At 40.0% G+C, this 23,338-nt stretch overlaps 2 protein-coding genes across 5 annotated transcripts in view; one reads left to right on the top strand and one right to left on the bottom strand.

The window, feature by feature from the left end:
* LOC129353830 (laminin subunit beta-3-like) overlaps positions 1-7,590 on the top strand; it is a 32,605-nt gene extending 25,015 nt beyond the window's left edge. For all 4 annotated transcript variants that reach the window (XM_055023302.1, XM_055023308.1, XM_055023293.1 and 1 more), the window contains 12 exons: positions 1,748-1,941; positions 2,241-2,337; positions 2,418-2,793; positions 3,271-3,431; positions 3,556-3,767; positions 4,234-4,440; positions 4,562-4,706; positions 4,797-5,004; positions 5,469-5,610; positions 5,696-5,872; positions 6,676-6,835; positions 7,162-7,590. In XM_055023302.1, coding sequence (XP_054879277.1) covers positions 1,748-1,941; positions 2,241-2,337; positions 2,418-2,793; positions 3,271-3,431; positions 3,556-3,767; positions 4,234-4,440; positions 4,562-4,706; positions 4,797-5,004; positions 5,469-5,610; positions 5,696-5,872; positions 6,676-6,835; positions 7,162-7,301 — 2,219 coding nt within the window. In that variant the 3' untranslated portion in view covers positions 7,302-7,590. The remainder of the gene's footprint in view (positions 1-1,747; positions 1,942-2,240; positions 2,338-2,417; positions 2,794-3,270; positions 3,432-3,555; positions 3,768-4,233; positions 4,441-4,561; positions 4,707-4,796; positions 5,005-5,468; positions 5,611-5,695; positions 5,873-6,675; positions 6,836-7,161) is intronic.
* A 523-nt stretch (positions 7,591-8,113) lies between these two features.
* LOC129353823 (calcium/calmodulin-dependent protein kinase type 1D-like) lies at positions 8,114-21,311 on the bottom strand. Its single transcript, XM_055023277.1, has 13 exons — positions 21,207-21,311; positions 19,780-19,891; positions 16,910-17,035; positions 16,673-16,747; positions 16,181-16,319; positions 15,211-15,334; positions 14,272-14,347; positions 13,340-13,452; positions 12,171-12,249; positions 11,996-12,083; positions 10,625-10,983; positions 9,537-9,611; positions 8,114-9,443 (listed from the first exon to the last, which is right to left on the bottom strand). The coding sequence occupies exons 2-12, from the start codon at positions 19,863-19,865 to the stop codon at positions 9,548-9,550; spliced, it is 1,329 nt and encodes a 442-aa protein (XP_054879252.1). The 5' UTR covers positions 19,866-19,891; positions 21,207-21,311; the 3' UTR covers positions 8,114-9,443; positions 9,537-9,547.
* Between the last annotated feature and the right edge of the window lie 2,027 nt (positions 21,312-23,338).

Raw genomic sequence — 23,338 nt, 5'->3', positions numbered from 1 at the left:
ACTACAACATGGCAGAACACTCAGTGCCTACAGAAGAGGTCATAGGTGAATATAAAAACTACAACATGGTGGAACTGTCAGTTACTACTGAGGAGGAATGAGCTGGCCTTTAGAATTATATTGTGTTTGGACTATTTATAACTGATTTCAAATGGTTGTGTAACAATCATTTGTTACACACAGGATTAGCGTGGTAATTTTAAATTAAGTTGAATTAAAATTTCAAAATAAAAACCCTGACATACTTTTATATTAGGGAATTGCTCTCTTGGGGATTATGTGACTTTTTTTTTTTTTAACAAAACCACTGTTACACTTTGGATTATTTTGTACAGTGAAAATGAAGCTTACTGAAATTTTCAAAATAAAAGCCTTAAGATTCCTTTCTGGCTCATGCATATTTTAAGGAAAATGGCTGCCTCAAACTGATAGAATTATGTCTCCCCCTGTCTGACTCACAGCTGGCACAGGATCCATTATCATGGCAACGGAACACAAAGGGGCCAGCTGATTAGGACTACAAAAACGCATCACTGTAGTTCTAACTATGGCAGAACTCAGAGAAAAAAGCTGGACTTTAGAACTGCTTGTGTTTTGGGTCTTTTATAACTATTTTTAACCAACCATTGTTACACATGGAATTAGTGTGGAAATTTTAAATTAACTTTAAAAAAAATTCAAAATAAAAGCCTGGACAATTTTTACATTAAATAAGTGCTCTTTTGACCATTATATGTCTGATTTAACCAAATCACTGTTATACATGGGATTACATTGACCATTTAAAATGAAACATTCTGAACATTTCAAAATAAAAGCCTTAAGATTAGGCCGTGGCTAATGCAGCGCCACAGGCGCTGCAATGATATTAGCTTGCATTATCTTTCCCTCTCAAGTTAGGGCACTGTCTTGCGCAGCAAGGCAGTGCATTAGCATTAGCACAAACATTAGCATTTCTTTGTTCCCCACCAGTGCACTGACGTAGGCAGTGCAATAAGATTATCCTGCATGATCTTTACCAATCAGGTTAGGGCTCTGCCTTGCGGAGCAAGGCAGAGCATTAGCATTAGCCTTTTACCTTGCATGAGGTATTAGCTATTTCCCTTACTTATTACCCATATTTACTATACATGCTTGTGACTCTGCACATTGTATTGATGACATTGCAGCTTTCTTTAGCATGGATGCTAATGTTTAGCATCAGAACGCTGGGTCAAAATCGACGGGCACACTTTGGCAGGCCCCGGTTAAATTTCTTCAGGAATTTTCTAGTCTTATAGTTTAGTCTTTCCATCCTGTGAAGATTCAAAGCGTTAAGAGAAATAAAGCCACTCATAAAGAAACTATAAATCATAATTAAACACCTGAACAAAAACTCAACCATTCATCTGCATTTCAGAATCTAAATAATTTTTTTATTGTTTGTTTTTACTCCTCCAAAATTAAACTTAATAGTCATAATAAAACAAGTATAATTTATGCTAATTACAAATTATTCTGATGATAGTAGGTCTGTTACACACATTGAGTAGCTTAGGAGTGATAAATCATCTGGTGTTGACAAGAAGCCGTTTAGGGCCTCAAAAAGGCTTGGACAGGCCCTGATCATGGCTTTGGCATGTTCTTGCATGGCCGCCCCAGAGCAGCCGCTCTCCCTCTGTCCTCCCGTCAGCTCTCGTTTCTTTGTAGAGCGGTTTTGTCCGGTGGCGGTCAGACGGCTCTCTGCCTCACGCTGGTTTCTCTGCAGAATGCTCCTGTTCTCCGGTCGGCTCCCTGTCGGTGCTGTGTGACCCTGTGACCGGACAGTGTCCCTGTCGCCCCCACTTCCACGGCCCGACCTGCGACGTGTGTTCAAAAGGCTACTGGAAGCCGCCCCAGTCAGAGGTCTGCGAGCCGTGTGGCTGTGACCCGACCTGGTCGACCAGTGACACCTGTGACCAGGTAAGACGACCCGTGCAGGTCCACCACTTCAACTCAGTCCTGCGGTGTAAACTCCATCTGACCTGGGTCAAAACGCTTTTGGAAACATATGTTTCTTTCTCCCTAAGGCAACAACTGCCTGAAAAGTCTTTGCTGTCATAGGAAGACATATCTAAATTTGAGAAAATGTGTCCTTCACAAATTGCTTTAACATTCATGAGCGAATCAAAGAAATTGTCCGGTCAGCAGCAGATGTTCAGCGGTTCTCTGAGCATGTTCTGAGCTGGATGATTTCACACTGTGAATGTGTTTGGTTGCAGCGGACAGGTCAGTGTCAGTGCAGACGAGACTTTGGAGGAAGGACATGCAGTCAGTGCGCAGACGGCTCGTATGGAACCCCTCTGTCCGGCTGCCGACGTGAGTCACCTTTTCTTTTCTGATATTTCATCCTATTTTTGCTTCTAATCAAAACCTTGTGTGCGCCTTCATGTCCACAGCTTGCCAGTGTGACTCAGCGGGAACCCTCCCGGAAGTGTGCAACAGGAAAACGGGAGTGTGTTTGTGCCGAGCTGGGGTCACCGGGCCCCGCTGCGACTCCTGCAGTCGCGGGCGCTGTGACTCGTTCCCTGCCTGTGAACTGTGTCCGGACTGCTTCTTCAGTATGGACGCCCAGCGGAGGAATGTCACCCTCGCTCTGGACAAGCTGTCCCTCAGACTGCCGTCTCTCCCCGGAGGCGGCGGGGACCTGGGGAGCCTGGGGCCACGCTTTCAGGAGCTTGAGGCCGATCTCGCCCGGATCAGGGAGTCCGTATCCCGACCGCCCAAGACTGTCACCCAGCTGGAAGATGCTCAGTTCCTGCTCAACAAACTGAGGTGAGGAGCGGCTGAAGCAGTATGAGTTGACTGTATGTTCCAATGATGTCAAGTGAGGGGAGGAGCTTAGAGATGCACCAATCTGATATTAATAACTAATCCCCGATATTGAAAACGAATTCTAGATTTGGAATCGGTGACGATGTAACCAATCCATAAGGGCTGATCTATTCAGTCTGATTCTATGCTTTGTACTCTGAGCGTCATTATGCTTTATTTATTTAGATTACATTGGGAAAACCAAAAAAATACATACAGTTGTATGGAACATTTTAGAACAGGAAGTACATTACATGAGGTGAAAGCAAAACTAGCAGGCCTCACTTGCCTTGATCAACGTTTATTGTTCAACGTCCAACAATAAGAAGTAGACGGGGCAAATCAGCACGCTAAAGCCAACATTAATAGATGGATAACAGAAAGACATTTTCAAAACCTTTTCCTTCCACTGATGGATCATTTTCTGTTCTGTTTCAGGGACGACTTGGAAAAGGTGGACGACGATCTTCCTCCTCCGGTCAGAGATCCTGCTTTGGAAGTGGAGCTGGATAAACTGCAGGATCTACTGGATAGCATCTCTTCAATGTACAAAGAAAAGAAAGATTCCACGGGGACCGTCGTCGACCCCGACGATGCAGGTCGGCTCAACCTTGGTGTTTTACTTTTAATAAAAGCAACCGGGAGAGGATGTCACCTAGAAACTGTTTTACTCTGCCAGTGTTGGGACAAATTCTGAACTTGTTTTCCAACATTTGTACACAGGAGGTCTTGATACCATCAAGAATGCGTATGATAAGTCAAAAGATGCGGCCAAGAAAGTGAATTCGACTGAGACCACAATAAAGGAGGCGAGAGACATCCGAGAGGAGGCGGAGGACATCAAGGATAAAGTGCAGCCAAACAACACCAGAGACCTGAACCAGCTGAAAAACAACATGACCTCCCAGCCAGACCTCACTCCTGTAGCGAAGCAGGTAACCGTCATGGCCGATCCAACGAGAGTAACCTGTTGCATTTTAGGATGCAAAAAAAAAAGTCTTGTTTCAAAACGGAATGAATTATTATTTATACTTGGGTCTTTCAATGTTGTATTTAAAGAATGGGAAAAAAATCTGGAAAATGTGCCAATTTTTTATCCGATAATCGTCAGAATAATCGATCAGTAAAATAACCACCAGCTGCAGCAGTTAGAAACAAGAAAACAATTCTTGTTTGAAAAAGGAAGTCATTGTTGTTAACATTCGGATCTTCTGATATACTTTGAAATTTGTGTCAGAAAAATTAGAAAAATCCGGAAAATGTACCAAACTCTTTTATCCGATTAATCGATCAATCATCAGAATGATCGATAGAATAATCGGTTGGTAAAATAATTGTTGGCTGCAGCCCTTCCTTCAATCGGATGTGCGTCATACCAGGTTTGTGACCTTCTCTCTGCAGGTGTGTGGCAGCACTCGGTCCGAGCCCTGCACCCCTCTGCAGTGTGAGGGCGGCGCTCTGTGTCCGCCGGAGGGAAGCCCGCTCTGCCAGGACGGGACGCAGTGCGTCGGCGCGCTGCCTTTGAGCAAACGGGCCGACGCCGACGTTACGGATGTGAAGGACCGTCTGGCCAACCTGAGTCTGAAGATCACAGAGGCTGCAGAGATGGTTCGCGCTTTGTCCTCATCGCTGCAGATTTTTATTGTTCATTGATTTACAGGTTTTTTAAAAATATTTATTATTGTTTAGATTTTCTCTCCGGTTTATTTTGTTGCTCTTTTCTCTGCAGCTTCAGAACGCACAGGAAAAAACAGACAAGGTGAAGCAAGTAACAAAAGACCTGTCAGGCAAAACTAAGACAGCCAGAGATCTGCTGGAGGATGAAATGAACAAGACCCGCGACGTAATTCAAGACCTCAAGGACTTTCTGACGGGTACAAAGCACTCGAGGTCGCAGTGACTGCTGTGATCAGCCTCGTACGGTAGAAATTCACTCCAACGTTTCAACTTCTCTGTCCGTCTAGATCCGTCTTCCAACCTGACCGAAGTTCAGAAGATAAGCGAGTGGATTCTGAACACCAGCCTGCCGGTCAGCCTGCCCGACCTGGAGAAGAAGCTGGAGGAGCTGAAAAATCTGGCTGCAAATCTGCCGAACACCGAGAACGTTCTGAAGGAGGCCACGCCCCAGCTGGACAAAGCCAGGAAGCTGCTGCAGGAGGCGGAGGAGGCCAGGTCAGGACCAACCTTTTGACACTGGGACCGGGAGACATTTTGAATTTCTGGGGGAAAAAAAAAAAGACAGAGAAAACAACTAAAATTGATCCTAACGTCTCCAGAAACAAAACTGCTCTTTTTGAAAAGAGGTTTTTGGTAAAATGAGAGAAAAACAATCAAGCAAATTATTGTTTTCATTTACAATGCGACTAATTTCTTTACTGTTTTACTGCCACAGGCTTACCAATAACATAGCTACAGTTCCATGAACCCAGACCGATGACTGTTGGTCAGATTGTTGACAAAAAAAATAAATTAAAAATGCACGTTAATAAATCCTTACATCTAAATCCAGAAACTGGTTGGATCTCACTAAATTTCCTAGAGTTGCACAGACAGGAGAGGACATTGTAACTCAATCCAAATCAACATGTCTTCAACGTGTTAATGAGAGAAAATCTGTTGATGTGACACATTAACAGGGTCAAGGCTCTGGAACCCAAAGAAAATGTGGAAAAACTCCTGGAAAGCATAAAAGCAGGGAACGACTCCCTCGCCGACTTGGAAAAAAAGCTGCAGGACAGTTTGGACCTGATCGAAAGCGTCAATGACAACCTGACGCAGGTAGGCGTTTCTCAATGACCCGGTTATTTAAATGAAGTCAATGCGACCTGCCGAGATCCTTTAACCCCTCTGTTTGTGGATGAAGGCAGAAGACGCGCTGACTCCAGCAGAGAAGACGCTGACCGACACAGAAGCACTGACGGCACCGATGAAGGACCAGTTGGAGAAGCTGAAGAAGCTGTTGGAGGAAGCAAAGCAGAAAGCTCCCAAAGCTCTGCAGACTGCAGGGACAGCTGAGGACGAGGCAAATGCAGCTCTACCGGTGAGATCTGGATGACACAACTTTAAACGGAGAATCAGCATGTGTTGACCGAAGCCGGTTATTCCGGAGGGACTGTTCTAGTTGGACTGTTCTAGTGGGACTGTTCTAGTTGGACTGTTCAAGTGGGACTGTTTTAGTTGGACTGTTCTAGTGGGACTGTTCTAGTTGGACTGTTCTAGTGGGACTGTTCTAGTTGGACTGTTCTAGTGGGACTGTTCTAGTTGGACTGTTCTAGTGGGACTGTTCTAGTGGGACTGTTCTAGTTGGACTGTTCTAGTGGGACTGTTCTAGTGGGACTGTTCTAGTGGGACTGTTCTAGTTGGACTGTTCTAGTTGGACTGTTCTAGTTGGACTGTTCTAGTGGGACTGTTCTAGTGGGACTGTTCTAGTTGGACTGTTCTCGTTGGACTGTTTTAGTTGGACTGTTCTAGTCCTTCTTGTTTCCTTAGCTCCGGTGCATTTCTATTGTCTCATAAAGAGAATGAGAAGAGTGAACTGTCCACTAGCAGGTTTCTAAACCTGGAAATAAAAATGATGTTGTCAGAGTTCTTTTTCATCTGGCATTAGGACTCTATGGAGAAAACAGCGTCCCCTGCAGGACGCCTTGCTAAGTCGCTAAGGCTACTTCTTCCTCGTCAATATATGATCATATAGAGCTGCAAATGAAGAGGAAACCAAGTGTGTTAAGGGCGTTTAATGTTCTGTTACATCCTCTAACACGAGGCCATCGAAGCCAAGTGTTCTGCATATGTATACTGTATATTTGCATGTAGTCACACTGATGGCTGTGTGTATACTTTCAGATTCTGAAGACTTTGGAGGAGCAGCTTGATCGTCTTAAAGACCAGGTGGGCCCCGGAGCTCCTGGAGAGACGACTCCTCTGGCAGAGAGAGTGGAGAAGCTGAAGGAGAAAGCTAAAACTCTGAGGAACACGACGCTCAATATGACAGATGCTCTTGAAGGTAATGCAGGACTGCTGCTTGATCAATATGTTGTCTTGAATCGTGACAAGCTTTTGACCTTTCGTTCACTGATTTCAACCTTTGCACACATTTGGTTGTCAGTTGCACGCTTGTTTTTAGATGCTGATTGACGGGTCCAAATGTTTTTTGCTCATTTTTTTTTTCCTGTGCTATTTTTCCATCATAATGTCATGAATAGGAAATTCAATGACTTAATGGCAGACAGTGTTAGTTAGTTATTTTCAGGGGGGAGCTGGATGTAAGACGGCTTCTGAGACACTCGGAGTGTTTTTTGACGGATGCTGGTTTTCTCATCCACTCTCCAGGAAAAGCAGACTCCCTGAGAGGCCTGCAGGACGAGATCATCCAGAAGTCTACCGAGCTTGATGGACTCGACACCAAGCTGAAGGACATCTTGCAAACGATCCGAAAAAGAGCCGAAGAACTGCGCTCCTGTTCGGCCTAAATCACCTTATTGCTCGGTCATCATCAAAACCCTAACCTAATTTTTTATTTTTTTTGTTATATTTGCACTCTTTGCATAGCACTTTTTCAACAAAACCATTTTTATTCTGAGATATAGTAAACCGTGTTTCCCTCTACACTGTTTTCCACTATTTGCATGTGGTACAACTGTTCTACTTTTCAAAAAGGAACAAAAGGGTCACTGACACTATACAATATTTATTTTTTTTTTTTACTGATTTGCATCTGCTGTTTGTGCACTTTTAAAATAAATTCTTATTTACTCTTAAGTGTGTGCGAGAGTTTAGCGTTTGATTTCCTTGTTTGGTTTTTAATTATTCAGAGGTTATAAAAGTTAACTAAAACTAACAAAATAACTAAAATCGAGAAAACATTTTTATAAACTGAAATAAATAAAAACAGCAATTTTGGGGGGAAAACTAACTGACTGGAACTATATTGTGAGTTTATAAAGCTGAAACATACTGAAAGCGTAGATGTAATATCTTTGGTTTTGTGTTCATGAATCAAACGTTTTAGCCTTTCTGAGTTGTTTTTTTAAATGGTATTGTTGAGTAATCATTACTCAATTGATGCATACATAATCCATAATACAACACTTTGGCTCATTTTTAGGCACAGAATTTAAGAAAGTCAAAGTAGGAAAACCTAAAAGTACCACTAAAACTAATAAAAACCAAACTAAAACTATGCAATTGTAAAATTAAAAACTAGCAAACACACTCTAAAATTTAATTAAAACTAAACTAAAACCCCAAACTTTTATAACCCAACTCAAAGAGAAACCAGAGCATCAGTCACCATATATTTAATGTGAAAACAATACAAAAATGCACTGTACTCTCTATGGAAATACAGTCTCACATGGCATCACTAGTGTCGACCAGAGATGCATCGAGAAATGGGCGGCTGGTCTGAACCGGACGATTTGCTAAAAAATCTCTGAACGTCGAAAAGCCGTCCAGCAACAATAGGATCAGAGCTGCTTCTGCTCAGAAAGCGCCACCGACACTTTGCGATGCAGACGTTCTTACAAAGAAGAAAATTCAAAGAAGAAGAAAATTCAAAGTCTGCCATTTCCGGTATCAATGAGACGTCTCGAAAATGCCTGGCTTTGCATGTTATTACTGCTGCTCAGATTCTCTTTTCTGGTGCAAAAAGAGAATCGTGTCACACTGGATTAACATACTTAACCCTTAATTATGTCTTCTAAAAGATCCTCATATGATAAAGTCTTTATTGGCAGCTTAAAGCTTTAGAAAAAAATAAACTGAAATCGACCACAGATTCTGTTATCGGTGCATCTCTAGTGTCGACAGCATCTTTTCACCAGCTTGTGGCACTTTATCACTTTAGTTATGAGAGCAACTTGCAGGCGTATGAGAGAAAAGCACAGCAATCAGCCTTTTGATGGGATTCAGTGGCGCTGTGGCAAAGTTTTACTAACATCCGCATCAGCATGATTCAGCGCCAGCAGTAAAAACAGAGCAGGCCCAGAAGACTGTCAATAACCAAAACATGCATTTTCCAGACACCTAAGCACTTTTAAAGACTGCCTGGGTGATTGACCATGAACTCATTCAAACTTTCACTTATGGCTGTTTTTTTTTATGCCCTGACATATGCAGTGGTGAAATGTGCGACAAATGAGATCACGTTACATAGTGGGCTCATGAGTGAAATGGCAAGTGTCTGGCTCAGAGTGGAGGACAAAAACCAGTTTGAACTCTTCAGCGGCCTTCGTTGGATTCCTGCCAATGCCAGAAATACAGGAGACAAGCAGAGCAAATATGCACAGACACAATAGACACAAACGGATCACAAGTGACAGGACTTTGAAGTTAAAACATCATAATACCATTCCAATTCCAACCGAATTCAAATATCAGTGGAAAATAAATACAGGAGATTATTTAAATGATCTATGTCTATATTAGACAAGCACAGAGTTCTGTTACACACTGGGCTTCATTATCAATGAATAATCATTTTCAATCTGTGTCTATCTTTGAACATATTATTGAAGTTAATCAGTTTTAAACATTTTTAGCGTGTATATTGTCTCTGAATCTGATGGCGTTCAGCAGCAGGCGTGTCAAGGAGGATCAAGGACTCAGGCCAACTGCAAAAAAACAAAAACAAATCAAGAATCAGAAAGGGGGGGGGAGGTAAGAATAATAATCTGAATGCTACAACAGGAGGGATGATATTTTACCTTCAGAATCATTACATGATTGTACAGACTCCAGACTGAAGCGGCTGTTCCTTCCTCTGACCCACAACTTCCAAGCTGGACCGCAACACACAACAAGACTTCATTTAAAGAAAGATTCCCCCCAATCAAACCAAATCAGTCCAAAAAAAAGTTACGTCTAAAACCTTCGAGGGTTGGGAAATAAGTGCTGAACACATGAAGAAAAAGGTGTGGAAAACATGATGGGAAGCCAAGAAACCGACTGAAATCTGTCACCATTCAGAAAGTTATGTGAAAATCACTATACAGTCTATAAAATGTATCCCCCATACCAAATAGAGGGACAGCTGTTAAAACAATGGAAATCCTCACAAAAAGTCTTAACGTTGCTAATGGCAACAACTACAGCTGCGTTTCTAAACTCTCTAATGTTCTACTCAGCTGGACATTTCACAATAAGTTAGCAAAGGTCAGGTGGCCTTTGTAAAACGTCTGACAGATGAGTCTAAACAATAATGTAATGGAGATAAAGCATTTTCCTCTATAAATAAAATAGGCAATCTGCTCACTCACTGCACAAGACTCCACTGCTGAAGTACAGAATGTTGAAGCTTTTTTAAAGTTTCCTGCTGAAAATTTGGACAAGCCAGTGAAATACTGGGACAATATAGTCTAGTCAGACGAGGCCAACAGTAGATTATTTGGAGGTGGAATAATCATTAGACCATTGGAGGAATAATGGTTCTATACTCTGTCCAACTAATCTTTCATTGATAAAAAAAAAATAAAGCAGAAAATCTGTAGAAAGAACTGAAGAGCAGTGTGAAAAAGTACTTGATGTATTTCTGAAAGTTTGTTCAATTTACTATGCGTCATTCCAATTGTCACCCCTAACTTCATTTGTTGTCTAATTGGTTGGTGTGGGTTGCTGCCGACATCTGGTGTAAATCTTGTCTCTATAACTCCATGAGAAATATTTAAACTGAGAATATGTTCCATACTTCTTTTCACAGTATTCCACATCGTATATCTAAAAAGCTGTTTTTTGTTTTGTTTTGTTATTTTTGTCTTTTTTGAAAAACATCACAGGGAAGGGGAGCAGCTCTCACCTGGGAGACGGCCTGAAATGAGTGTCTCCTTCTGAATGGAAGCTGTGGGCGGCGTCTCTTGGATCTGCCATGACGGCAGGCGTGCCGCCAGGTTCGCTGTGACTGGATCTGAAGAGCAGAGACGTCTCTCTGCCGGACTCCGTGTTAGCGCTCCGTGAAAGACTCGCCGTCACGATGGGGTTCCCGTTAGGGTCAAGGGGGTCCTCCTCATCACAGCAGGGATTCGACGGCTCAGAGTCGGCCAGAGAAGAAGACTCCACTAGGATGTTGGGCAGAGAGAGGGGCGAGGGGAAGGGCTCGCTGTGGGACAGCTGCAGTTTCATCATGTGGTGGACCACTGAAGCTGCATTGAAGGCTTGCTATTGGACAACGCACAGAGAGAAAAGACTTCATGAGAGTGGAGAAAAGAACAATTACTAATTGTGTAGTATTAGAATAAACATGTACATGTATGTGGTTACAATCACATACAGTCCAATTCAGTCTAGTTACAACACAATACATTGCGTGCACAATTATGAGGCAAATTGCATTTGTGGTTTCATCTTACTATGTATTTAGGGGTACGTATTATGTATCTTCCAGGCACATAGTGCCATTTTATAGCACTATCGTATAACTACAAAATAGCGCCTCCATCTCTTTGAGAACTTTTGCCATTTCTGAAAATTCAACATTTTTACCAGCGTGGCACTGAGAAGTAGCTCATACTGAGCTCAGCTGATGTGCAGTAGCACCAGGAGTTTGTTCATCACAGGGGACGGCTGCACTGTGAGCTTTAGACAGCCACTCTGAGAAGGTCCTGCACCTCCAAGGAGGCGCCAAGTCCACCCAGGCACAGCTGCCATGGGAGATTACAGGGTTTCTCAAACTCCACTCCAGCTATGTTTTTGATGACAGAACAACATTACACCATGAGGTAAAACTCAAAACACTGCCCTTCAACCTCAGACTTGAATATTTAATGAAGCAAAAAGGAATGCTTAATTATGTGCCTAATTATTGGGCAATTATTTGTATGCAGAACTATAATGCAGTCCAATCAAAAATTAAGATTTTCCTATTTAATTTCTTTATTTTTATTTATTAAGGTTTAAAATAGAGTATTTTAAAGCTACAAATAGAAATTTCAGGGGAAGTTGCAAACATTTATTTTTTATCAGTCCTTAATTTGTGGACTAAGTAAGTGTATCTTCAAGATTATAACTGCTCAGTATTTATTGTTTATGTCAATTACTAAACTTTTTTTATTGTTGTTCTGTGATATGTCCCTGTCCCTCCTCTTCAGGGATCAATAAAGTGTTATTATTACCTATCAATTATCTCAAATCTAATTATGGCATTAAAGCAGCATGCAGCAGAGTCACTGACCTTCCATTTGGATTTGGCAAAGTTTCTCCCCATCTGTTCACAGACAGACTGATAAATGTCCAGGTCTTTGGCTGTGCTTTCAGCAATCCTGAAATCACATCAGCAGTACGTGTTAGCAGGAACACACTGAAAAACAGCTCAAAGAACCCGTTTGTGGTCAAGAGGGAGAACTCACCACGGATGCCGGAGTGCCTGTTCAGTAGTGAAGCGTTTCGTTGGGTTTTTTTCCATCATGTTCCGGATGAAGTCTTTGGCTGTTGACACATGAGGCAGCAACTTTATGCTTGAGGCTGCTAAATCTGAGCATGTTTAAACATCTGCAGTCCTAAACATGGCACTGGTGTTATTTAAGTGTTTTTCAGAGTCATTCATTTAGATCGCTAAGAGTCACTGACATGTCCAGGAAGCACACTAACGTTCCAAATGGTCCATAATTACAATGTTGTGCAAACGGATCCTGTGATATGACGGTAAAATGCACAGAAATATTTATGATATTCCTATATTCTGATCAGTTAGCCAAACATGTAGCATAAACTGAATGTTTTAATCCATGTTGTAGATATTGGCCCAGACACTGAATTCAGAAAGCAACACAAAACATGTGAAAGGCATGGCCTGAGTGAATTTAGCATAATATTGGCAGAGAGTGTATTATGATTTGCTTGACACATTTAGTCTAAGAAAAGCATCTCAGGCTTATGACACACGGTAGATTCTAGGAAACATCATTCTAGAAACATCAGAGGGTCTTTCCACACCATGGTTTATGTTCCACATGTGAGGTTGGAGACTGGGAGAGCTCTCCTTCTCTGATTTTAATCACTGATACAAACTGACACCTCATCCGTCAACAGACTACCCAAATAATAATCACAAGGTGGATAAAATCATAACAGAGACAAAATATCACCCATTATCATCTACATAACCATTTATCTGTCTACAATGCTATGAAGTGTAAAGCTGGAATTCAGTGTAAGCAGCAACTATATCTGGCTTAATCCAGCAGGTCAAACCACTATAAATGTCTCCAGAGGCTGATGTCACGTTATGCTTGATTAAATATGCTAATCCTGAGGATTATGTGAACAAATCCTATGTAAGCCAAGGAGAGGCAAGTTTATTTTTATAGAACCACTGCCACACAAGGCAACCCAAAGTGTTTACTGATTACCAAAGCAAGGAGAGAAAAAATTTTATTCTTAAAGTAAATTGAAAAGTCATCGCAAGACTTTCTGGGTCAGCGTTCCAAAGGGCCAAGTGGTGAGGGTTTGTCAGCCAGTCTACCGTAGTATTGGTGTTTTATAGACATGTCGCAATCTGAAAGACTTCCTTTCTTACCTGACTCAGAGATGTCATCCCAGAAAGGTGAATGGAAGGCATACTCAGCCCTCATGATCTTTGAAAACAGACGAGTCTCATTTTCTTCAAAGAACGGAGGGTAGCCACAGAGTCTGCAGAACATAGAACAAAATTAGCTCTATTAGTCATGTGTGCCTTTACAATTTTCTGTGTCTCATGTAATTTACCATCCAAACAAGTAATGTGACCAATGGATCTGGGCAAAAAAAGTTGAATTGAACCTGGTTGTTTATAAGTGAAATTAATTGGATGAAAGTTCTGTGATTTGTAGGATTTGTAAAGGTGTCCTGTTAACAGTTTCCCCCAGCTGAGCAATGACTCACTCAGGGCCTTTTGGCTGCTTCTGTGTCAAACCTCTCCTCCTTTCCATTTTCATTTGATGGATTGAACAGAGCTAATTCAGATGTTCAAATCATGGACTGTTGTTCCAGGCTGGACAGTACCACAGTGGGTAGCACTTTTGCATGGGTGTGAATCCCAGCCCAGGGTCTTTCTGCATGGAGTTAGCATGAGTGGGTTTTCTCTGGGTACTCCGGCTTCCTCTCACAGTCCAAAATCATTGCCAGTCCATACCCTGCGATGGAATGGCAACCTGTCCTGGAGGTTGTTGTCGCAACCCCACTAGGGATAAGTGTGTCAGATAATGGGTGGGTGGCATGTTGTCCCAAAACCTAACCCTGCTTTAAACTTTTCTCCCAGACCTGTAATTCTCAGTTTTCATAATGCTTTCTGTTCACCACTGTTCTTCCATGTGTATACCCTGCAAAAAGTCCCCTTTCAAAAACATAAAAAAAAGTTTTTGAAGTGTTCTGCTGAATTTTATCTTTTTCTTTTGTTCTTTTTGCATTTTGAAGCACTGCTTACAACCTGATTATGACCAGTGTTAAAGTTAGCGAGGTGAAACTACTTACAGGATGTAAGTGATAACTCCAATGGACCAGCAGTCCACTGCTTTGCTGTAGGGCTTCTGAGCCAAAACTTCAGGAGCTTAAATGAAAAACAGTGGACAACATTCAGGTTAAAAAGCACTTCCCATCAAGAATGTCAAGCTATCATGCTACACAAAGAAAACTGTTGGCATGAAATAAAGTCCTATTTTTTTTTCAGACCGAAGCCTCAAATCTCAGACACATAATTTGGAATTTTGTGAAATTTGCTGTATGACAGACAGAAAGTTATATAAAATAGTTGGTTTGTGTCAATGCTTACTGCTAAGGATTTTTGTCAACTCACTGTTATTTGGAATTTTGCCAATAAAAGTTTAACAGGAAAAAAAAACAGCTTTTTGTTATGAAATGTACTGTAAAGGTCCTATGTGAATACAACTGTACAAGTGTTTTGATACATGGTTGCATTTTGAACTGATTTTTGCAACAAAACAAATTACAAACTCAGCTTTATCCGCTAATACTGGAAATCAAAGGGTCTTTTTAAAGTTTGTGTCTCACTGCCCTGTGATTTTACTGACAAAAAAGATTCTGTATAACTATCTGACCTGTTTGGTCTTCTAATTTACCATTTATTATAACATTTAGTATTTCTTTTTATGTCAAGAGGATCAAGGTTTGCGACTTAATTTCATGATCTATTCTGCTCTTATAATTTACATTTACTTTACTGGAGTTTTGAACAGTTTTGCCTCTGAAATAAACCTCTAAACATTGACAGATAAAAATTGTACTCAAAGATAGTAATTTGTATGTAAAGTTGCCTTCATTAGTGGTGTACTTTACAAATTAGCAGATTCTAATTTCATCTGGAGTTGCAGTGCTGAACATCAAGAAATACATTACATGAAAGCAGTACTCACACAAGGTTTATAAAGTAGGCAAACCTTAAGATTCACTTACCAACATAACCCGGGGTGCCACAGGCTGTAGACATGACTCCATGCTCAAGTGTCTTAGACAGACCAAAGTCACTGACCATGATCTTAGCATTCTCGTCCATGTTGTAGTACAGCAGGTTCTCCGGCTGTGCAAACAGACGAAGAAACATGAAAGATGAGAACTTTACTAACTTCATAAATACCTGGAACCACAGGAACCAGATTTTATGGTGGTGGAAAGTATAACAGCCTAACTATGGAAGCAAATATGTGTCTCTAGGGTGATCAGATTGAACATATTGCGTTTAAATTTTAAAAACGTGCATCTTTTAACACTGAAAAGTTTAACTGAAAATGTGCTATTGAAAATGTGATCACATTGAATCAGATGTGTTTGTTTTTTTGGGGGGGGGGTGTTTTTAGCTTGAAGTAAAATAAGAAATGAAATTTCAACCATGTCAAAAAGAAAAACAATGACATTTTCTTTAGGTTAAAAATGTATTCTGAACATAATTTAACATGGAAAAGAGTAAGTGGAAGTATGCAACATTAAAATTTCAGTGGCATTTTATTTATTCAAATCCTTCTGACACATATTTATATCAAAATCTTTTAATTACCCGTGTATCTGGTAATCACAGCCAGACTACTTTATTTGCTTTAGTTTTAGCTACCATAAATAGTGAGCATCTCCAATACTGATTTAAACAGTTTTTCACTATTATTATTATTATTATTATTACTATTATTTTCTTTTTTTGCTAATGTAGATGTGACTTTCAGTGAGTCACTGAACATGATCTTTATAGTAAAAAGTGTGAAGAAATAACCAGGCACACAAATATCAGTTTCAACTTGTGAAAGGTTGTATCTGCACAGGTTGTGTGTGTGTGTGTGTGTGTGTGTGTGTGTGTGTGTGTGTGTGTGTGTGTGTGTGTGTGTGTGTGTGTGTGTGTGTGTGTGTGTGTGTGTGTGTGTGTGTGTTTGTTTACCTTCAGATCTCTGTGCACTATGCTGTTTTTATGAAGATAGCTGACAGCCTCCAGCACCTGTTTGATGACTTTGCTGGCGTCCTTCTCAGTGTAAACCCCTTTGTCTAAAATGCGATCAAACAGTTCACCGCCGGACACCCTGTTCATTTGCACACGGACACAAACAAAGGAAGGTCAGATTTTCTAGAAATCTGCTGTGATATCTTTAATGTACAAGTATTGATTTTTCTGCATCCTTTGTTTCAAGGCATTTGTGATTAGCTGATTTTTTTTTTTTTACAATTACATTTTAAATTGATTTTTATCAGAAGCTGTAGCTAATTATAATCAACATTAGCTTTTAGGTAATGCCTTTATTAGTAGTAGCATAACTGAAAATTTTGCTATAAAACAAACAAAAAGAAGATGTATGGTTTAATATGCAATTTTTTTTCCCTCTCTTTTTTGCCATTGCTCAATACAGTGATGTGACAAAAGGAAGAGTCCACTTACAGTTGCATGACAAGGTAGTAATGTGTTCGGCTTTCATAAAAGTCCTCCAATCCTATGACGTTATCATGTTTTATCCTGGAAGAGAGACAAAGATGTATTTTAGCTGTTAAACTTTTATTTACAAGAGCTTAACTAAAAAAAGATTAGTTAGAAAAAACACAGCGAAGAAAAGGAACAGCCAGCTTTTTCAGTCTTTCTGTTTACTAAAATCTGATACAAATCCTCTCTGAATTTTACCTCTTCAGTACGTTGATTTCATTTTCCAGGTTGCTGTGAGTGAGGTGCTTCTTCTTCAGACACTTCAGGGCGTAAAGATGACCCGTTTTCTTCTCTCTCACCATGTAAACCTCAGAGAACGACCCCCTGCATGGACACGCCCAGAGAGGCCATGTGAAAACAGCATCTGTTTCTAACAATAGCATTTACTTAAGTGACATACGCAACACTTTTTTTTGTTGTTGTTTGGTTTGTCCTAGTTTTAACGTCAGTTTAGACAGTCGGAAGCAGAGTTTTTTTTTAGTGTTAGCCGCTGTTTAACGGCAGGTCAATGCCTCAACCACACCTCTAATTACCTAACAGACTACTTCTCACCATTTTCCAAGACGTCTACATGGAACACACAATTATCAAACACGACATCAACCTCATTTGTTGATAATATTTCAGCTCTACAGAGTTGTGTTACAATAAAAATATTCTGCCAAATAAAGACACAACAGACTCCATGTTGAGAAGATCTTTCATCTTTACTTATCCTTCGATCCAGTCCAAGTTGCCAAAATGAGTTCTATTCGTTTGAGCTGGTTCGCTGATCATGTCAGCGGCGACCCCCTGAAGCGTAAACTGACATTTACACTTTGAATGTCAAGTTTAAAGCGTATACTGACATTTCATCGTTTTAAAGTTTTTACAACTCTCCATTGGCTTCTGTGCCAACGTCTCCAATTTGAGAAGACTTCTCCTTCATGGGCTTTTTAATGTAAGTCATTCAATCTGAATTGGACCAAAAGGTAAATGCTTGTCCACTCAGATCATCACTGATTTGCACTGATCACCAAAGTGCAAACATACAACCAAGTAATGATGTAATTCGTTCATTAGCTCCATTTGATCGCAGTTCAACATCCACTTATCATCTATTCAGAATACATTTGTGGCCATTTCCACATTACAAGCATGCAGATGCACTATTGCACTTGTCCCAAATCAAGACTAGCTTTTTTGTTAAAGTGTGTTGTTGTGCAACAGGGATTACAACGTTTAGCTAATGCAACTCTTAATAATTAAGATTCATAATTTATTTGTAATGAAATTATCAATGAAGTTAAGTTACTTTTAGTTAAAACAAAGTGGGGTTACTGCCTGATCAGAAATTATTAGTCAAACCCATTTAATGCACACGCACCAGAACAAACCCAAACATTAAAAATATTCTGCTAACTTCTCTGGTGACACTAACACTTAAATATACAAGGTATTGTTCTTACGAAGTCATCACCTCTTTTTGTGTTTGCAATGTATTGTGATTTAGACTGATAAAAAAAGTTCTTATTTTTTTATTGTTTTCTCTTTTTCAATACAGAGATATGTTTGACATTTAGGGACTATATTTGTGGACTTCTGAGACAATTTTTTTATGTATTTTTTTACATGTATGAATGTATACCTCTGAAGTGTAAAAATTATTTACTTTTCATAAGGAGCCAGGTTGCCTTGGAAAGCTTTTTTTTCTGACATAACATCACTGAACGCTGCATTCTGTCGACATACAACATTGTTTGGTGAGCTGGAACATTTAAAATGTGACAAAAAGAACAAACAGAACTATTCTGTAAGTTTGCGGCTAAGTTTTCCGAGCAACGTCTATGATTCTGCTTGTGCGCTTTAGGCTTCGAGGAACATCCATGAGCTACAGAAATCCTTTTCCACAGTTTATTCACACACAGTGAAGTGCATCCTGAGCTGAAACGAACTGCTTGCATAAACGCATACCTGGTTCTGCTCCTACTGCCTCACCTCACACTCATTCAGCACGGACTCATACACTCAGTCAGTCTCCTAATCCTCTAATGAAGTTGTGCTAGGATGTTCCAGCTCAGTTCCTCTGACGTAAGCGCTCAGACACGCACACAGGACACATTCAGAGCCGGGTGAGAAATGTGCAATAAAGCAGCTTTCAACAACAGGAGTGAGTTCATCCCCACACCTGTCAACTGTGTGTTCCAGGTGACAGTCCTGGCTAATGAAGCTACCAGGCAGGCTCAATCCGGGCTAATGAAGCACATGATGCAAATTACAAGAGAAGGCAGGTTTTTGTCATGGTGGGTTTGATTAGCTGTGTTGATTGTCTCAGTGTTCAAATTAATGCCTTAAATACAAAAGGGCCACTTAATCGTGACAACAAAAGCTACAATATGTTTTTCATAAACATAAATACATGATGATGTGAGGAATTGGATCATGATATCATACTTTGTAGCATTTAGCTAAGATATTCACATTTCATGGAAATTTAAGATGTCAGTACAAGAAGTCCCATGAAGCTTGAATGCAAAAAGCCTCAATAATAAAACACATTTAGCTTAGTTCAGTTTAGTTCGTTTGCTTATTACATAAACAAGAAAATTATGTGGAAGTGAAACTAACCCCCCCCCCACATCAACAATTTTTTTGCTGATAAACTGTCTAAATAGGTTACTGAAAGGAGTCATCAGATCATCTTTTCTGCTCGATTTAAATTGAAAGCAATTGGTTTTTCTGTTGAAAAATAGATTTATTTATGTTCACCATATCTGAACAGTCAGTTCTGTTTTTGCATTGCATGCTGCTGAGCATGTCTGAATTGGGCTGCGGTTGCTACTAAATACTAGCACTACTTAGAACAGATTGGAGTTGTAATGCTCCACTTATGAAAGTAAATCAGTTGAGCTTGTCCTTGGCACTAAGGAAACAAATGTATTCTGAGAACCAAACTTCCAAAACGGACATGTAAAAAAGAAAAAAAAAGCATTTTTGCAATGAAGATTGTATCTAATTTGTTTAGTTTGTTTGTTTATATCCAATGTAAATGGCCAGGTGTTAAGCCACTGAAGTACAGAAGTACTTACGATCCCATTTTTCCTTTGAAGTCGAACACATCCTTGATGTTGCTGACAGTTTTCTTCCAGCTGCAGATGATTTCCTTCTGCCCCATCTTGGCTCTGACGTTGCCGTAGACTCCTGCAGGACATAGAGCAAAACCAGCAGTTCTTACACTGCACACAGACAGATCCACCTCTGTCGTAAGCTACACCAATAAAAATGGATTTTATTCTGACAGTATGATCATCATGGAAGTACTGAAACTACTATATCATTGAATTCTAATATATGTGTTTGGAGCTCAAGTGGTTTGTGGATCTGATCAGGATGTCTCTTGGGGACCTCCCAGCATGTCCCACCAGGGGGGGACACCGGCGCAGACCTAGAGCGCACTGTGTGGACAATGTGTCCCTTAACACCTGAGAACACCTGAATGAGCTGGGATAAAAATTTGGGGACGTAAGTTGTTCCATAAATTGTTTGACATCCATAAATGTATTCATTGCAAATCAGTGTTGAGCTCAATTTATACAGGTGAAGAGTCAAAGAAAAGCTGAGAAATAAAGTCAAGAAACTGCCAATTTACTTACTCATCGATTCATTTATTTTACAAATGTTGGTTTCAAGTCAGTTTTCAGCAGAATTATTCATCTGCACCTTTTTCAGAAGTCGCCTATTCCCCACCCCATCTCCGTTTATATAACCAGCTGCAGACGGGTCAGTTCTTACTCAGTAAAGCTCATTTGTACCTATCACTTACACCAGATTCAAAAAAAGTACAGGATTAGAGAGATAAATAGCTGGTTAAGTAATCCTTCCATTCATTCCCTCAGTCCTCTCCTCCGCCTCTCCTCCAGCCCTGATCAGTGGAACAGATTAAAGCCTATTTGACCCCCCCGATCAGAGTTATTCAGTTATCTCCTTAAAAGACTGGAAATGTTTACCTTGTCCATAATGTGACAAACTAGTGTTTCTTGATTTTCTATATTTCTATATTTTTTATTTACTATCTATTATTGAGATGACATGATACAAAAAAAGAACAATCCTGAATCTTTTCTGTATAATTCATTACGAGTAGATTTTAGTTCAACTAATAACGAAACAACACAACTAAAGTTATTTTATTATTATATTACCAAGTAAGTTTCAACATCTAACAGCTGCCCAAGTCCTTCACAGACTGTCCTGTTCAACACATTTTATATCGAAATTCAGATCACAATGACTACGGCTAAGGTAGCAGGAAGGGAAATAAAAAGTTTGTCTTTATGTTGTCCTGATACAGAGAAGCAGCCAGTACCCCAAGTTACTGTAACTCGGGGGACTGGCTGACCTTTAGGTTCTGAGACACTTTCAAACAAAACAACACGCAAGGATGCGAACACTGAACAATATTAGCATATAAATATTATTCAAAAAGCCGAAGCTGTTTTCTAAATGTGTCTCTTACCTGTGGAGCGTAGATATAGATGCGTTGACTTGGGGTATCCGCGCGTGTGCCCGCCGCCCTGCCCAGCCGCGGCTCTTTAAGTCCGGAAGGGGCGGAGTCTCGTTCATTCACATCGCGCGCGGCCTGAAAAACGTAGGGGGCGGGGGGTGAGGGGGGTCACTGCGTCATGTTTTCATCACGAGGGCGATTTCGTTTGGAAAACGTTGCTACCTTATAGGCATTTGCTTACATGTGCTTCATTCAGGGTCTCCTCTCAGCTGGTTTTAAAGTGTTATTCAGACACATTTTATTATCGTTTGCCATAGACCTGTTTTATTTACAGGTCTATGGTAAAATGAAGAGCCTGCTGCGCTGAAGCCCATTGAAAACCTGGTTATTCCAACAAACATTCATTTCTGAACTCTGTTCAGAAATTAATGTGTAGTGCTGTTTCTAAATGAATATGAATTTGTTTTCTTTGCAATACTTGAGGTCTGGAAGCGCTGCATCTTTGCATCTTTTTCATAATTTTGACCATTTCTCATTTCCTGCATTACATTTTTGCTTGGTCTTTTGGAGACATGTTATATTGGAGACATATATATGCGTGTGTGCGCGCATGCGTGTGTGTATGTATGTATAAACAAATAGGGATTATGCAAATTAGCATGCATTTCATATTCAAATATTTCACTTACTTAAATTTATGTGACGTGTGCTATGATGGAAAGTAGCCTCTCTGATGTATCCTGTCTGAAAAGAGGGCTACATGTTCATACATACAGAAAAAAATCCATTCCAAATGTTATCATGCTCCGGAGATAGTGGGCAAGATTATCTCGAATGCACCCCCAATTTTCACTTTGACTAGGCCAGTCTGGCACATGGATGTGCCTAAATAGCAGAATAATGATGATAATCCTTTGGTACATTTTTAAAAATGATTCATAGTGCTTGCTTGAAGATGTCCAAGTTTCTCTTCCTGACGTTTTGAAGAGAATAGAAATAACATTTACCATCTCTCAATGGGAAAATGGTCACTTGCAGTGAAACAGTTGCATGTAAACTGTATTGCTGTCGTGGTTTGGATTGCTCTTTTGGAGCTGCTAGTTATTCTACTGTCATCTACTGAAAGGAGATTTTCACGCAAGCTGTTCAGGACTGAACAGCTGCAGGCAAGCAAAACAGCTTGGCAAAACCTTACCATGTGATTATGACACAGCGAGTCAACATAACTACCCTGTTGACTTTATCACAACCAATGGGATCTCTGCAACAACAAGCTCTGCTTGGTAAGAGACTTTGTGCTACTCTAGACTAACGGAGTAGCGCTGAGTGTGTTTACAGCCATTACAGGTTCACACATGTTTCACTTTGAGGGTTTCTCTTCTAAATTGACAGTATTTCCTATAGACCAGTGGTTTCCCTGGGAAAACAAGATGTGTTTACTCTGAAAGGAGATTCTGAATGCTTAGGACTGACAATCAAATCCCATCATAATGATGAGTGAAGACTTTTATCATTTTTGGCAGGAGTAAATGATGTCTCCTCAAATACACAACACCAGAAATTACATTTGTTTGATATTTTATGAAAGATTTAAGTTTTTTTTTTCATTAATTGTTTATGTGGTTATATTATTAAAGTATTCTTTGTTGTCAGAACTGCTATCAAATATTTAAAAACCCAAAAGCACTCCTGATCCAAATCTGGGAAAATGTCATGTATTTACATCTGGTGCTTCTGGATCATAACCAGAATAATCATTTCAAAATGAAGAAACTGGATAACAACAAATAGAGCAAGAAAATGACCGAAAATGACATTTAAACTTTTTGCAAATGTCATTAACCATTCATTTGACATGAGGCATTCATTTTTGACAATGTCCTCGTTTAATAAGTCATAATAATCAAAAAGACAAAAAATTAAGGATTGCGACCTTTCACCCTTTGAGAAATGAATCTATATGACATATGAGTGTCACTTTCTGAGTGACAAAAAATATTGAACTTTTTCACAGCGTTCTAATTTGGGACCATAAGCTTCAGCCACTCAAATATGGCTTATTGCTTTTGAATTCGAGTTCACGGTGCAAATAAATATGTAACAAAATGTTTAAAACTCACTTAAATTTTGGCTATAGGTTTGTT

The sequence above is a fragment of the Poeciliopsis prolifica genome, unplaced genomic scaffold (assembly GCF_027474105.1).
Source record: "Poeciliopsis prolifica strain line A6 unplaced genomic scaffold, Auburn_PproV2 SCAFFOLD003, whole genome shotgun sequence".
NCBI lineage: Eukaryota > Metazoa > Chordata > Actinopteri > Cyprinodontiformes > Poeciliidae > Poeciliopsis > Poeciliopsis prolifica.
This window is presented reverse-complemented; position numbering and strand designations above follow the sequence as displayed.